Source organism: Centrocercus urophasianus, unplaced genomic scaffold (assembly GCF_019232065.1).
Source record: "Centrocercus urophasianus isolate 14NV4802_14NV808 unplaced genomic scaffold, USGS_Curo_1.0 seq_17, whole genome shotgun sequence".
In the NCBI taxonomy this organism is placed as follows: Eukaryota; Metazoa; Chordata; class Aves; order Galliformes; family Phasianidae; genus Centrocercus; species Centrocercus urophasianus.
Genome location: NW_024884722.1, coordinates 26,182,876 through 26,196,106, shown reverse-complemented (window position 1 = coordinate 26,196,106; position 13,231 = coordinate 26,182,876). Strand labels below are relative to the sequence as shown.

Genomic DNA, 13,231 nt, shown 5'->3' with positions numbered 1-13,231 from the left:
GCTGTAGCACTAGAGCACCAGAAAATGCAACAGGGAATGAACTCGATCCTCCAAAGTGCTAACACTGCAACCACGAAAACGCCTTCCTCAGCACCTCGGACACACAGCTGAGTATCTGTCACAAATGAAAGATGCTCTGGCTGGAAATACTGCCCCATTACACATGCATTCTGCTAGCAGTTTTTCTGGCAATTGATTTTGATACCAGTGGGAGAAAGTTTCTAGATTAAAATTATGGAGAAAAACAGTATTATCTTTTCTTCTTGCTAATCAAGAAATAGAGTGAACTATTCCTAATGAATTGAATTACTTTTCCTGGCGCCTCAAAATCACGCATGTGGTAAGACAACATGAAACCCGTACCTTTCTTTTCTTCTCTGGCTTTCTGCTCTGCAAGATCAGCTAACCAATGCAGCGGTGACTGGGATTCGGGCGGCGTTAGCTTGCTGTCTGTGCTGACATCGCTCCTCGGACTTGCATTGCCGTTTGTCTCAGACTTCGGAGGGGTATTCTGCTGCTGAGACTCAGGCATGCACAGAGAAATTTTATTACTGTGATTAAGGACATTCTGCAAAACCTGTAAAGAACAAATTTAAGTGTGTAACTTTGCTTTAATGCACATAGAAGACAACGACAGCACCTAACCACTGCGTATGCAAATTAAAACGTCACTGACACCGCTCAGATGTAAAAATCCACATGTACCAGACAGACTGCTGTGCATGCACACACATTTTAGACTCACCTGAGACACACCGTTCATTGCTGGGAGCTTGCCAGCTTGCATGTTTTGCTTGCTAGTACATTGACAGTGGGATTTTATTTCAAATTTGTCTCTAATATTGTGCATAGCATCCAGAAGATCTGTCAAAACTAGAAAACAATTGAGAAGAAAATGATCAGCATTTGTGAGTTGTTTTGCTGCCCTTTGTATAGTACACACGCTTGCAGAGTTGAAAATGCTACCAGCATATCTTTTAAAAACTTCCATTTATCTTTTTTTAATAGCTGAACACTCAAAAATACTGTATAAGGACCGTCCAATCTACCATGAAAGTCACACTGGAAGAGATGAGACCTTTAACTAAGTAAGTGCATTCTACTCTCTTGTGTATTTTGAACTCCCCTCCGTATTCCCCTCACATGGCTCAGAGCAGGCCAGTCAGTCACCCAGCACTGGTCAGCAGGCACATCGCTGCTTCATTCAATAAAACTGCCCAACTACAGACTGAAGTGAGCCATGTCTGGACAAAAAAAAAATTAGGATGTGATCATGTACTGTAAGTCTGTTTGGTAACAGATATGCACAGAACAAAAAAGCAGAGGGCATGCAGGCAGGCTTCACTGTGCCAGATGAGCGGTTCACTCACAATTTAAAATTAAAGCCAGTTTCAGAACAGAACCTGTTCTGGGGAATGACACAATCTGAATACATTATAGAATCCAACCAACCTTTATTTTTACCTGAACTAACATGCAACAAATCATTAAAAAAAACAACTGTGCCTGTATTTCCAGCTTAAAATAACTTGGCAATTTATTTAACACGCTTAAAGGTACATTTGGGTTTTCATCTCCTTGCTCTGTATCAATGCTACTGAAGATCACAGAGACAGTTGTGCAACGACCGCATCTAACCACACTTCTGCATGAAACTTGTTTTAGAATTACTGCCAGTTTTTCATTAATCACAAGCTCCCTCACTGCTTTCTGCCTGATGATGCTCAAGCAGACGTCCAGCCAGAACTGTGAATCTTTAATTTCTTCTTCAGGGGCAAGGAGAGACAAAAAAACCAAACTGCACAGTATAAAAGTATAAAAACAAACTGCATAGAGATAAATGAATAGTGAGAAACAAAGCTCTGAAGAATTGGTGCCACATAATGCTCTTTGTTGGCACTGTTCTGAAACTTTCTTTTAACACTGAAGTTAAGATTTACTAGCACATTCTGGCTGCTTTATTCTGCTTTGGAAAGGTACCAACCAGCCTCAGCAAATGCCCTGAGTGCCCTCACTGCCTGTCCTCCAAACCTCTTCAGAAACCTGTCAGCCTACACCTCCTCCTCTCATCACCACTTTCAGCAGACCAGAATCACTTGCCTTCCTGCAAAGATTTGACACAGCTGGCAGGTTTCTAAATGGAAAACGGGAATTTTCAAGAAACCACTCTGGTCTGTCTTCACAGAAGGATCTGAGAAAAAAAACCACCATCCTGCTTGTTTACAGGTGGCCTTACCAGAGCCTGGGATAATCTGTGTTGGCATCAGGTGCTTGTGATCATGAGGCTGGCCCTTCACACACTTCATCCAGGCGTACAGTTCCTTATCTGTAAAGCAATCCCAACTGTTTTACTTTGCTTAAATGATACACAGAGATAATGTATTCTGATTGTTTTTATCTAGAAACACTGTTCTCTACACACTGTAAAAGCCTTTTGCACTGGTATTCTGTGTGACAGATATTTGCATTCAACATCTTCTCAAAATAAGGAAAAGAACAAGCAGTTTTACAGTACTACTGAAATCTGAAGTAGCCAGGTTAGTAACACAGACCCTCATCAACAACTTCAGAGCCTCAAAGTATATGTAGGGAGCAGCCAACTGTAAGGCAGCGACTCAGAGAGGGCCAACCAAGCCAGAAAGATCAACTGACAGGTGAGTAAATTCTGATTCGGGCGAACACACTGCCACATCAAAGTTACTGGTGGCACAAAGGAGAGGGAAGTTGCATCACAGATTTCTGTCAGATTAAAGCAACCATAAAACCACATCCTGTGTGTGCTGGTTGAAAATCATCTGGGGCAGTAGGGAGGGATGAGCCAGTGAGAGAGAGATGCTCTGTCCCAGCCAGAAAAAAGGTGCAGCGTAAAGACAACAGAGAAAGAATGAGAGTGAGAAATGTCTGGCCAGGCAGCCAGTCACCAATCTGCTATGGGATTTTGGGCTGCAAAAGGAACACAGTTTCTCTCTCCACTGCCAGCCTTACATCCCACTCACAGAACCACTACTTTTCAGAGACGCTTCAAAACTTTTCACCAGTTTGCTCTGCTTTTTGTAATTAGCAGCACAAGCTGAATACACCAGAAGATGCATTTAGCATACTCAGAGCATTATTTTTTGCACTGTAATGTACAGAGCCTACCAGATGTTCCTTGCACACAAGCATTCAATCCGTTAGCTATTTTCTTGTTTCTGCAACTTGTAACGCATTGAAATATAAAACTGAACATGAATATAAATCCAAACCACAGCCACATGTATCCAGCTAACGTATTTTATCACTAGAATGCCATAACGTGGCACTCCACTTGAGGGTGCCAGGAACCATACGAAGGTGAAAACAGACACACAATCATTCATGTTCTAAAGTAATAAGAAAAGTCATTGATAGATACTTAAATATTGAACACTTGAACCTCTAACATTCCTGCTGAAGCAGTGGGAAACCAGTGTATTCTCCATTACATTTAGCAACTGTAAAAACAACTACCAGTTCCAGGAAAAATGCTGTAATATAAAGTGGTATTATACAGAGAAGGGTGGGTGGTTCTCAGCTTTGAAAGGCTGCCAAAGTAAAGGTCTACACTAACCCTGCAGTATCATGAGAAGTAAAGCTGCAGAGAGGGAGGATATACTTCTGCTTCTGCGTGTAATGCTGTGATGAACAGCAAAGAGAAATGCTTCCCTGCTGAAAGACTGAAGCCTGCTTCTGTGCCCTGTTTTTTTAAACTTTGAAGAGGTTTTACTAACATTTTCCTGGCTGGATAACACGTGCTATAAAAAGCCTCTGATTGCATGTTCCCACTAGGGTAAATAATATTCAGAGTATATCCCAAGCCACACCAGACAAATGCACACATATGTGCACACGCAGCCTTAAGCCAGTTAAGAGCTGCTGGAGCAGCTTCCCATACTTCAAGCATTAACGACTGTTCTCAGTGTTGGAAAACACCAGCGTTCATTCCCCAGAAACTTCAATGACAATCTCAGAGCATTTCTTAGAACCACAGCGTTGGAGGCTCCTCGCTGACAGCCAAGGACAAAGCAGATGAGAATCTCCAAATTTACTAAAGATTTGCCATCTAATACTTGCACACTATTTTACTAACGTTTCACATATGTGACATTACGTTGCTATGACAAACATGGAAATGCTTCTCAGGACAGCATTATATTTGAATCTTTTTCTGGCACAGCGTCTCACCACAGGATTGTGCCAGGGCACGATGCCTGCCATCCAGGGAAGGCAGCCCTTTCAAACAACCAGCCTGAGCAGCCATGTCATGGCAGAGAGCTGATGTCCAGACCCACCTTCCAAGACCATCCCCAACTCAGCTGCAATCAGGCTGGGTTGCTCAGAAATCGGTCAGTCCTGTTGCACCTTACCACGCATTAAGGTGGACGTTTCCATTGAAGCACAGGAATTAGATCAAACTGAGTATGTGGAGGTTGCTGAATTTTAAAACCTCCATTAATACTCATCTTAAATACGCGGTGGACTATTTTTTCCTGTCTTGCTTTTTCAGTAATAAGAAAGTAGGGTAAGTCAGTATGACAATCCATGTACTTCTGAAGAGAAAACTCCAGAAAGCATTGACACCAAGCCCTAACAGCAGGGAGCTATCATAGAACAGGAGGTAAGAGAGTTCTGCAGCTGGAGAACCAGATTCATCCCTGAGGGGCAGGCACAAGCAATATCCAAGGTGATGCTCACAAGACAAAGGAAAAGTGGATAAAGACCTAAAGCAGCCCCTCATCAGTTGCCTTCTGAATGATTCTATGTTTACTTACCAAAAAAGAAAAAAAGAGGAGAAATTAACAGACACCAAAACACAGAAGTACTAACTTCATGTTTTACAGAAAGTCAGTTACACTTAATGGATCAGCAGCTTTGTAACAAATGAGAACAAACAGCATATACAACACTCTGGTTCACAAAGAACTGACCTCTAGAACTTTTTCTTTCCTTCGCCTTGTAACAATCTAGGCAGACCACAAATCCACATTTTTGGCAGACCCAGTGAATGTTAAATAATGTGGCTTCACATGCATCACACATCTCACGGACTCCTCTCACTGCTCTCTTCCATGCAATTTTGGCTGAAATACAAAATAAGCAGAATAAAAGGACGGAAATTTAAATGCAAAGCACAGAATGAATGGTCTTAATAAATGAAGCATTTGTGATTTTCCCCTCAGATGCAACCAGGCGTGGAGAAGGAAAGTGATCCTTCATAAATAGGCCACCAACGTTTATTCCCTTAGCTGCATCACACGACATCCCCATCAATGCTTGTGTCAAGACACTACAAAGAGGTTAAAGCATTCAAAACCAAAGACTAAAATAATACAGAAAGAATATTCCCTCTCATCATATGTGCACTGCAAGTATGATGAAGGACTTCTTTAAAACATACCCTTAACTCCCAAGAAATGAAAGCTGGGTTTTCACCTTGCTGCCTACAGGATACATTTAATTTCAAGACAGCTGAGCTGGCAAGGCGGTTGCTAAGGCAGGTGCCTGCCCTGGGCACCAGGAGGGAACTCCCTGCAGCTCCACAGCCCACTGAGGAAGGCTCCTGACCCGTGCCCATATACCCCCATAGAAAGCAAGTGCTCAGAAGGAGGCAGAACATCACAGCAAGTGCAAATGCTTCAATAAAACTGCAGAACGCAGAGAACAAAGAATCTGAGAGTCCCTTACCGTCTTTCTTCACCCAGGACATGGCTGTTTTCTCGGATGTTACCAACTGACAAAACTTGTCCCCTATGATATCTAAAATATATTTACAAGTTTCCAGGTCCAGTTCATCATCTTCATAGTTTTCATGTGTCCATAAACTCAGTGCCTCATCATCATACTGATCAGGAGAGGAGAAACCATCTATCCTAACCACTCCATTTTTACTAAAAGATAACCTACAAATGAAAACAAACAATTTAACTGCATGCGTCATTACATTCTGTGGCTCACTTTACTTACTACTTTACCTTATGTCTTAAAACAAGTAAACGTTCTCTGTTTTACCATTCTGTCATATTTCCCACATTAAAAAATGAATTTTGCCACAAAAAATGGTTTTAAAATGAACAGCAAGGAGATAGGAAACTTTTCAGGCAGACCACATACTGGATTCAGTTCACTATTCATTCTCTCTCTGTAACATTTATTACTGCTTTAAAACGGCAGACAAAAAAGTTGTCTTTTTTGTTTGCCTAAAGTTTGGGTCCACCCACACCTCGCCTTTAGTTTTTACAGCATCTAGGACAGCAATCACTCAGTGACTCTATTTTACAGCGCTTCCAATCCTACTGCTCTCAACCTCAGAAAACAGGAGTCAGAACACCACACCGAAGTCTATCGAGGCAGGAAAAATCACCAATACAAGATGACATTTTCGTGCCAGCTAATTTCCCACCATTAAAATAACAAAAGGTTTTCCTGTGATCCTATTCAACACCACCCGACTAGCCATGCCTATATTTAGCCTATTTTAAGCAGTCAGTTACTCTATCTTGCCTAATACAAAAAACATGTATGATTATTATAATGCTTAAGGAATAACATAGCAATGTCAGTAAAACAGTCCCAAATTCAGAAGAACAAAAAACACGATATTCAGATGTGCATAGAAGAAAAGATGAGTATTCAGTTACAATAATGACTACCAACAGCAGAGGAAGCCTCATTTACAATTTGGTTCCTACTATCTAAACAATGAAAATAATTAAAAAGCTGTAAAATATACCACATTAAATTCAAAACATTTGTACTTTACATTCCATGACAGCATTTGAAAACGTTGGCAGAGTTTTATTACCGATGTTGCCTCTTTCATGCAGGAGAAGCAGCTCACAATCTATCACTGCCACACTGGGAAGCAAATATTCTTATGCCAATGTATTCTGAGTCCAACCTTAAAACAAACCCTTTCAGGACTACTGACTTTTCTAACCACAGCTTTGTTCCAAAAAGTTAAAACTCCATCTGGGGAACAGCAATGTCCTTTCCAACACACGCTGGATCTGTATCACCAGCAGAGCCCACATCCGAATTAATGCCGTTCAGACCCGTGCTGACAGTTGTGCTGCTGTGCCATGCGTGCTACGCTGCATTCCTCCTGATCTAGGAGGCTCCTTGGTTTGCCAGAATTGGGAAAAGGGAGGGCACAACTCCTCTGTCCTCAGACAACTCCCATAAAGCCTTAAGCAGCGTTCCCACCACCTACTGGCACAAGAACAATTACGAATGAGCACAACCCTGCGGTTGTACAACTTGTCCAGAGCGACTGAAGGCTGCCTTTTGAAAATGCCACTTCAAATGTCAGACACCTGTGTGATGGTGATGCGCTCCATCTTCTGCCTGCCTAAGGTACACCGGGCAGCTGTTCTCATGACCGCTGTAAAAGCTTCAAATAGAAGCACAGTCAATCCAGAAAAGAAGCAAGAAATATACATGTAAATACCACATCGTTTATCACGCAAAGTGAGCCGGAAAAATCAGACAAGCTTTCAAGAACAAAAGCCCTTTGTCATTATCATTTTCAAAAGTTAAGAACACCAGAGATCAGGAAACAGCTGCTCTTACCGTCGAAAGTAGTAAAATCTACAGAACACCGGCGAGTGAGTCGGTTCTTCACCCTTCTTGCTTCTTATTAACCTACATTCTCTGCATTTTTGCAAATTTGGTCCAATTTCAGAGCAAGAATCGTCCTGTAAGAAGGACTCTCCTGTTTGCTTCAGCTTCTTCACTTTGCGCCAATCCTTTAACACCGAGCGAGGTATTCCAGCTGCAAAAGTGAGAGGGGTTTCAGATGAGGCACAGGCAGCCCTCGTACTCGGGGCACGCTCAGATCAGCCAGCATTCTGCACTACTACGTGTGCATCTCTGACACCCATAACATACTGCACCATCACGGCCATTTTCTCTCCTGTCAGCACAAGTCTAAAAACTTAAACACAAGGCCTTCTTCTACATTAAGTATGCCATTCACAAAGGATTCCACTAAAGCCACTTGCAATATCTCCCTCTTAAAAATGCACAAGGTAATACAGTCCTTCAAGAAAAGAAAGGTTTGCATTTTGTTTCAAGTGAAAATGCGTTCAAGGCAACAACGCAATGAATGAAAGCATTAAAAAAATGTAAAAATCCTATTTCTTTAGAATTTGTTGTGCCCTGAGAATTCCAGAAGAGCAGTTCTAAACCCATACAACTCACCTGAGCTCAGTGTAAAGCACCGAGAGTATGGAAGCACAGAATCCCTTCACTCTCTTTCAAATATGTCAGCTGCGGAAAACCAAGAAGAAACATCCCACTTTTGACTGAACAGATCTGCCCATCTACCACTTTCAATTGAGTAAGACGTGTAATTCTCACACAAGCATTTTGAAACTGAATCCTTCTGTTATTTAACCAGGGTTTCGATGTAATGACTTTTCTAAGCAACGCCAGTTTCCACCTGCAGATAGATAGCAGTATCTGTCCTTTAATCTACCACTGCTCTTGAAAGTTCACGTCCTGTGAGCACAGATTTGACGCAGGATGGCAGAGGCGAGTGTGCTAACTTTGGACTTGGTACCTGAGTTCAGATCACTATTTTGCCACAGTCTTCGTGTACAAACACTGCAGGTGACAGACTCTATGCCTCAGTTCATTGCCCACAAAATACACTGACTCATCCGAGGAGCACAAACGTAACTGGACTAAAACTCGAGAGTAAAAGGCCAAAGTACAGTTTGCTAGTCCATGAAAAACATTTACTGCCTTGGATCCAGAGATGCTGGGAATCATCTGGTAGTTGCCAGACTCCAGGCTCTGTGGGCAGGCACTTGGAGGACCCCCAGCACTCGCAGGACTACAACATTCCTGCTTTGCAGGAGGGAGCCTTGCAGCCCGCCGCTCCCAGCGGTCTGGCTTGCACACAGCTCCCACAGCTTTCAGCAGTGGCACAGGGACAACGCAGCCTTCAGCCCTGGCAGCATCCACATACCACCCACGTGGTGACTGCCACCGAGCCCCCGTGCTGCAGCAGTTCTGTTCAGCCATCTGCAGGGGCCCAGGCAGCTGACCCCCAGGGCCTTCCCCTTCCTGCAGGCTCCACGCCAAGTACGGTTTGGGATGAATCTTTGGGGAAAGCCCTCTTTGTCAGAAAAGCTCTGACAGTCCCTCTCAAACTGTAATGACGCTGACCCAAGACATCTGACAGAACTATCAAAACGTTGATAGATTAACAGGTCACGTCTAAGAAGGACTGTGGGTCTATCCAGGTATCATGAGAAGTAGGTAAGTTCACAAGGCTGCTATCATGGGATAGAGCCACAGTGTTAAGGTACAGTATACAGCCTGTGCTACTGACAACACAGCAGAAGTCCATTTTTGGACCTGCATTCCAGGAAACAACTCTATAACGTACCGCCATACATTGCTTTCACAGTTTTGTAACACCAGTCGGGACAAGAAGACACTGCTTTCCCTTAAGTTATCTAATGAACCTTTCCACAACAAACCATTAAAAAAATCTTTTGCAACAATACAAAGGTTATCAAGACCTAACATGTCACATGTGTGTCTACAGTTCACTTTAAAGAGAAAATAAAAAAAAAGGGAAACCAGGACTTAGAGACATTTAAAAGGCGTGTTCTCTTATCATCCTTTAGTTGGAAGAAAAAACAAGAACAAGAGATGCACTAATACCATTGCTGGACCCAAGCCAAAATACCTCAGACAGATTGCAACACTGCCAGGACACGGCACAGCTTAGGCAGCAAGTGTTCTCAGATACAAGAAGAGTAACTTTATACACTAGGCAGTGAAAAGCCAAGGAATGTAATTACACGGAGCAGTGCTCATTTTCTTACTAACTGTACTTCAAAATTCTTGCAAAAAGTAATTCAGCTGTAGACTTTCTCATGCTCACCAGAACAAAGACAAAAGAATACTCCTTAGAGAAGAATAAATTAGGATAAAAAACAGGGTTGAGTTCTTGAATAAAATCCCGCCCGCTGACAGACCAGTTTCTCTTTTTGAGATAAATCTAGTTACAATCTGGTATGTGAAACATCATTACATATAAATTGAAATTCCCATTTCCCTACATTTCCTTAAACAAGAGGAATGTGAGCACCACACAATCAATATGCATTCTTGTCAGGAGTGTGAAGTGACTCTCCCTCAGAGCTTTATTAGATTAACCAAATTGTAACAGTGGCATCAGGCTCTCAAGGAACTGCCTGCGGCTTTCTGATCAAAGGACAAATTAAAGTTCAACAATGGACAATCTCCACCTCCAGTACTACTCTAAAAATAAACGCAGCAGAGCTTTTAGACACACCAAAAAATCAGTACAAGGTGCATAGCTAACTATATGCATCAGTCTGTTCCAGTATGACAGCATAAACCAGTTTGTTTACGGCTTATTTTTAGGCCAAGAACCAGTCTGTACACATATGTATAAAATGCTGAACTTCTTACACCGGGATATTTCAGAGGGCCCCAAGCCTGATAAACCCAAAGGGTGCTTTTTCACAAGCACGCTCATTCACACTTTTCCCAGGTACCGCACGTACCTCACAGACCCTCCAGGATTAACACTGCCACAGTTTACACGAGTTTGTCTTTTCCAGAGCAGATTAATATACTCACTGCTGTTACTGCCGCTCTGCAACTTCAGCTTGCTTTTTTCTTTGGCACTCCTGCTAAGAACACCATTTGGTTTTACTTCTTCCTCCGCATCACCCTTTTTCCTCTGCAAATCGTTTTGCTTCTTTTTGTAAGTTGGCTTGGGCTGCCGCTTAGTCCTTTGCTCTGACTTGCTCTCGCTTTCATCAGAGTCTCCGCTTTCAGAGCCAGACTCGTAAGTTCGTTTTGCTTTTCTTCTAGGGTGCTTATCTTCCTTCACAAACTTATCTGCCAAGATTTTACTATCGATGTTATTTTGCAAATCATTTGATGTAGAAGCTATTAAATTGACGGTACATGGCTTAATAATTTCTGAAACGCTGTTCCCTGAATTCTCTTTTTTATTAGTGTTTTTATCCTCCTCTGAATGTCTTGTCAGCCAAGCCTTTTTCAGTTTAGTGTGGTAGTTTGGCTGACTCGCCTGGGAAGCTTGCCCACTGCCTACAGAGTTTGCTTTGTTTATTGTATTACAGACGATAGCACTGTCTAGGGAGAGAGAGGTTGAAAATGTCTGATTTTTCACAGAGTTGGACTCGGTCTCGCTGGGGTTACTACTTTTGAACTGAGCTGCGGCCAACGCCGCCTTGTGCTTTTTCAAATGGACGAAGTCGGCAGAGGTGGAGAACCCCGGGCCGGGCTGCGCAGCGCTGCCTGCCTTGCCAGGGACGGGTGCAGCTGGCGCCGGAGTGCTGCCCTTGCGCTCCTGGGCCGGTGCTGCCGCCTGACCTGCAGCTCTCGAGCCGGCACTTTCCAGCGGCGTGCAGGCCAGGGCTGTGCTTGACGAGGAATAAGTCACTTCTGAGCTGCCCCAGCTCAACACGCTGGTAGTTGTGGCCGCAGATGTGGTCACGTCCATTTTGGTACTGCAGATCATAGCTGTGGTAGGGGTGACAGAACGAGCAACAGTGCCTTGCGAGACAGCTGGAAATTTCTTTTCATACTGTGTGCGAGCGCTGTCTGAGTTCATATTTGGCAGAATGACTCTTCCAGTCTCCCTGGCTTCCGCTGTTTTCAGGCAATCTGCTTGATTTGTCACAGCTGAAGATCTCTCACTGACTCGATCTTTGGAAGCTGACTGCACCGCTGCTACACTCTCGTATTTCGTGCTCGAAGGAGGACGCACAATAACAGATGCCGTGGCGGACTGTGACTTTCCACTCGCTCTCTCAGCATGCCAGTCCACTTTTTCACTAGCGGCGGCGTTGTTAGACTTCCACACTTCTGATAAATTCTGTTCAGAAGAGCCCTTGTAAACAGTCTGAGCTTCCTTAGGTTCAGGTACTAAAGTTGGCGGTTTCTGCAGTTCCTGTATCTTACCACCACCAGCATTAACAGGTTGAACGGGGGTCAGAGTGGGAGGCGAAAGGCTGCTGTAGCTGCTTTCCTTCTTCTCCAGGTTCTGGTGCACAGGGGGGTGAAACACGGGCGCTCTGTGCAAGGCAGGCATGCTTCGGAGTGCATTTGAAGACGAGACTGACAACTGAGTAGGGCTCCTGCTGTCATTTCTAAAAGAACCAACCGAGTGAGACTGCACGGACTGTGAGAGCTGCTCAGGGACCTTGCTCACAGAGCCTTCGCTCTCAGGTTGATGCTTAATTAAAGGGGGAGGCTTCGAGAGAGAAGAAACGTAAGAAGGAAGAGACTGGGGACTGGCTGCTGTTGAAGGACAATTAGTTTGCTTATCAACATATGCACTCGAAGCTTCCTTGGACGGGTAAGACCTTGGTGGTTCATTCACCACGCTATTAGACAAGGTGGTGAAGTAGTTACTCTGTGGCAAACTCTGTGGAACCGAATGCTTCATTTTGTACAGTTCTGACACAGAGCGTTCTGCATCTTTGTCATACTTTACTGAATGGCTTTTGGGACTTGAAGATAAGGATGTTACCCTGGAATAGTTCTCTCTCTCTCCCTCCAGTGCCTTCATTTTAGCTGTAAAAGGAGCAACTTCAATACTTTCTTGGAGTATTCGCCTGTGTTCTTCTTTGTATTTGCTCAGTCGCTCCCCCGTCTCCTGTGGCGGCCTTGGCAGCTGGTTCAACATTGGATCTGCAAAATGTCTGTGCATATGGCTCTCCTTTGCTGCCTGTGTTCTGCTTTGCTCCAGCTCTGTCTTTATCGGCGCAGCCGTAGCAGAACGTAAAGGTTCAATAAATGCTTTCCTCTCCAATTCTCTGTTTAAAAAAGGTCATACAGACACAGTTTAGTCTAAAGTATCACTACAAGCTAAACAGAAGACTTTTCTTCCCATGCTCTGAACAAAGTTATCTATTAGCACAAAATAATCTTTTATTAGGCAGTTTTTCGAAAGTCATCAGATGACTCAGGAATTCAAGTACCATTAAAAGTCAACAGAGCAGAGTCTATTTTGCAGCACGCTGACAAACTTTTCCCTATCACAGGCATCCACGTTTGCAAACAAACTAAAACAAATCTAGAAGACAATGTCAGCTGCTGAAATGTACCCTCCTGTCCTGCGCTCTATTTACAGCATGCACAGAGCAGGGACTGTTCAGCCTGGACAAGAGGAGGCTCCGAGGGGATCTTTTCAAAG

The 13,231-nt window shown here is 43.5% G+C and overlaps 1 protein-coding gene across 3 annotated transcripts in view; it reads right to left on the bottom strand.

The window, feature by feature from the left end:
* JMJD1C (jumonji domain containing 1C) overlaps positions 1–13,231 on the bottom strand; it is a 100,535-nt gene that overhangs the window by 12,076 nt on the left and 75,228 nt on the right. For all 3 annotated transcript variants that reach the window (XM_042818569.1, XM_042818568.1, XM_042818571.1), the window contains 7 exons: positions 10,642–12,851; positions 7,588–7,789; positions 5,704–5,918; positions 4,947–5,099; positions 2,237–2,326; positions 746–873; positions 364–577 (listed from right to left, as the gene is read on the bottom strand). In XM_042818569.1, coding sequence (XP_042674503.1) covers positions 364–577; positions 746–873; positions 2,237–2,326; positions 4,947–5,099; positions 5,704–5,918; positions 7,588–7,789; positions 10,642–12,851 — 3,212 coding nt within the window. The remainder of the gene's footprint in view (positions 1–363; positions 578–745; positions 874–2,236; positions 2,327–4,946; positions 5,100–5,703; positions 5,919–7,587; positions 7,790–10,641; positions 12,852–13,231) is intronic.